Genomic DNA, 2196 nt, shown 5'->3' on the forward strand with positions numbered 1-2196 from the left:
TTATGGTTGTGGTAAATCTTTAGTTTCGTGAAGCACCTCAGCTGAGGCTGCTTGCTTCAGACGTTTTCAGCCAAACCTCTGTATCCACAAGAAGCCAAGCTTTCTCAGCTCTTATCTGACTCGCCTTATACGACAGTAAAGCCACCGTTACTTCGGCGCATCCGTGATTGATTGATTGATTGAATGGTTTATTGTCAACATTAAAAGGACTGGATAGTCCCGCTACAAATCCGTGCGTCAAGGCGCTAGTTTGTTTTTGCAATGGCACCGGAAGGAAGCGAGCAGACGGCGAGAACCGAACAGAAGGTCAACGGGGAGCGGGTGCCGGCCGCCGACCGCCGGCCGCACCCCCTCACCGTTCCGGAGCAGGAGCAGGCGAGCGCCTGGCCGGGTAGGCAGACCCGCTCGGCGGGCGCGCACGGCGGCCGGGCATCGTCAGCCGGCTGGAGAGAGATAGACATTGTCTTGGACGAGCGGCGCAGCACCGCGCAGCACTCACCGGCGGCCCCGTTGGTCTTGGCGGGCGGAGCCGCGTTCATGTACTGCTGCGAGGGGAACTCGATGACCTCGTAGTCCGGGTCCGGCGGCGGCTCCGAGGGCGGCGGCGGCGGCGGCGGCGGCGGCTCGGGCCGGGAAACGGCCATCCGAGCCTGCTGTTGCTGCTGCTGGTGCTGCGACAACGTGGACAAAAGTTAAAATGGGAGAGAAAAGAGAAGCAGAGGGGCTTCTCAGACCAGGACCTTCTGTCAATGACGCTCCCTAAGTTAAAAGAAAAGACAAATTTGCAATTTGAAGATATTTAATTGTTGAAAGACAAATTTTTTGAGTTTAATGAAGCAAGTTTTGTCGAAAGTAGAAAGTGTCACGGAGGCAGTAACTAATTTGTCATGTACAGTGGTGAGGCCGATACTTACATACCACGCCGGCATACTTCTGGCGGACCGGAACTTGGCGTTGTGGTTCGGCATGGTGCCTCCCGCCGCGGGGGTGCCGCCTCGCCACGATGAGTTCTGCAATCAGAGCAAAGCGCACGCGAGCACGGGCCCCGTCAGAGAAAGGCCTGCTGCCGGCTCTCGCCGTCCGGGGCGTAGAGTAGAGTAGAGTAGAGGTTAGGGTGGCTCCGCCGGGGCCTTCTTGTACTCCCCCCGGTTCGGCGCGCCGCGGGTGCAGCCGCGCGTGGTGCTCCCACTTTAGCGGCCCGCCTCGCCGCAGTCCGCCGGGGGGGGGGGGGGGGGCGACGGGCGCGGCAGATGTTCGAAATAGCCCCGCGGCGGACTCGCGCGCGGGGGCCGCGGCAGCTCGCCCGCGAGCCCCCTGATTCCGACTCCGTCCGGCCACTGCCTTAGCGGAGTTGGCCCTCTTGCCCGTTCAGCCCGTCCGTCTCACGCTCCTCCTCCTTTAACCCCTGCCCCGCACACTTCCAGAGGGCGCCTCACCGGAGGGCCTGAGGCTCGGCTCGCTCGTCCACACGACCCTCCTTGCGGCCACCATGAGCCACTGGTTCGAAGCGGGACGCCGCGGGTTGGCCGGCCTCCAATTGGCCGGGCGGTGCCATCCCTTCCGCATGGACCGCCCGGGCGCCACCCGCGCGCCGCAGCCGCGGACAACGAGCGGCGATGGGGCGGGGCGGCCCGAGGGGCAGGCAGAAAGCGTGAGCCCCCGTTACGTCAAGTCTCGATCAGACGAATGATAAACGAGTACCCATCCCGGGCAGGGCCCACGCGCCTCACCCGGACTTTAGGACCAGCGCAGCGCCAGCGCGGACAAGTGGTAAAACGGCCCCACTACTTTTCCATTTCGACTCAAGCCCAAACGAGAACTGCCCGGCTGCTAGGATATTCTTCGATTAATTATTTTTGGTGGTGTCCCGCGTGGCGCGCGGCAGGGGCGGCCCCGCGGTCTCGGCTCGCGTTCGATTTGCTTGACCGGCCTCGTGTGCTGGGGGTAACGCGTCGAAGACCGCTGCCCCGGGGCCCGGGGGCGGGGGCAGCCGATAAACAAACAGGAGGTCCAACGACCGCGACCCGCAGGGGCTGGTGTTGAGACACGCGGCTGGGGAACAATAGTCCATGACCCGCGGGCGCAGACGGAGGCCTCACCTGCATGATTCAAGTCGGCCGCTGCGGCTGCAGGTGCGCTCAGCTGGCGGTCTGGGACGGGCCGCAGGTGGGACTCATGCCCTGTGGGTGCGGGAGC

At 63.5% G+C, this 2196-nt stretch overlaps 1 protein-coding gene across 1 annotated transcript; it reads right to left on the reverse strand.

Moving 5' to 3' along the window:
* Positions 1-230: 230 nt before the first annotated feature.
* Positions 231-2196, reverse strand: LOC127748870 (uncharacterized). Its single transcript, XM_052264224.1, has 3 exons — positions 2100-2196; positions 915-1010; positions 231-671 (listed from the first exon to the last, which is right to left on the reverse strand). Exons 1-3 carry the CDS (start codon positions 2103-2105, stop codon positions 246-248), a joined length of 528 nt encoding a protein of 175 aa, XP_052120184.1. The 5' UTR covers positions 2106-2196; the 3' UTR covers positions 231-245.

This window comes from Frankliniella occidentalis, unplaced genomic scaffold (assembly GCF_000697945.3).
Source record: "Frankliniella occidentalis isolate FOCC.00 unplaced genomic scaffold, Focc_3.1 Scaffold17, whole genome shotgun sequence".
NCBI classification, from domain to species: Eukaryota; Metazoa; Arthropoda; class Insecta; order Thysanoptera; family Thripidae; genus Frankliniella; species Frankliniella occidentalis.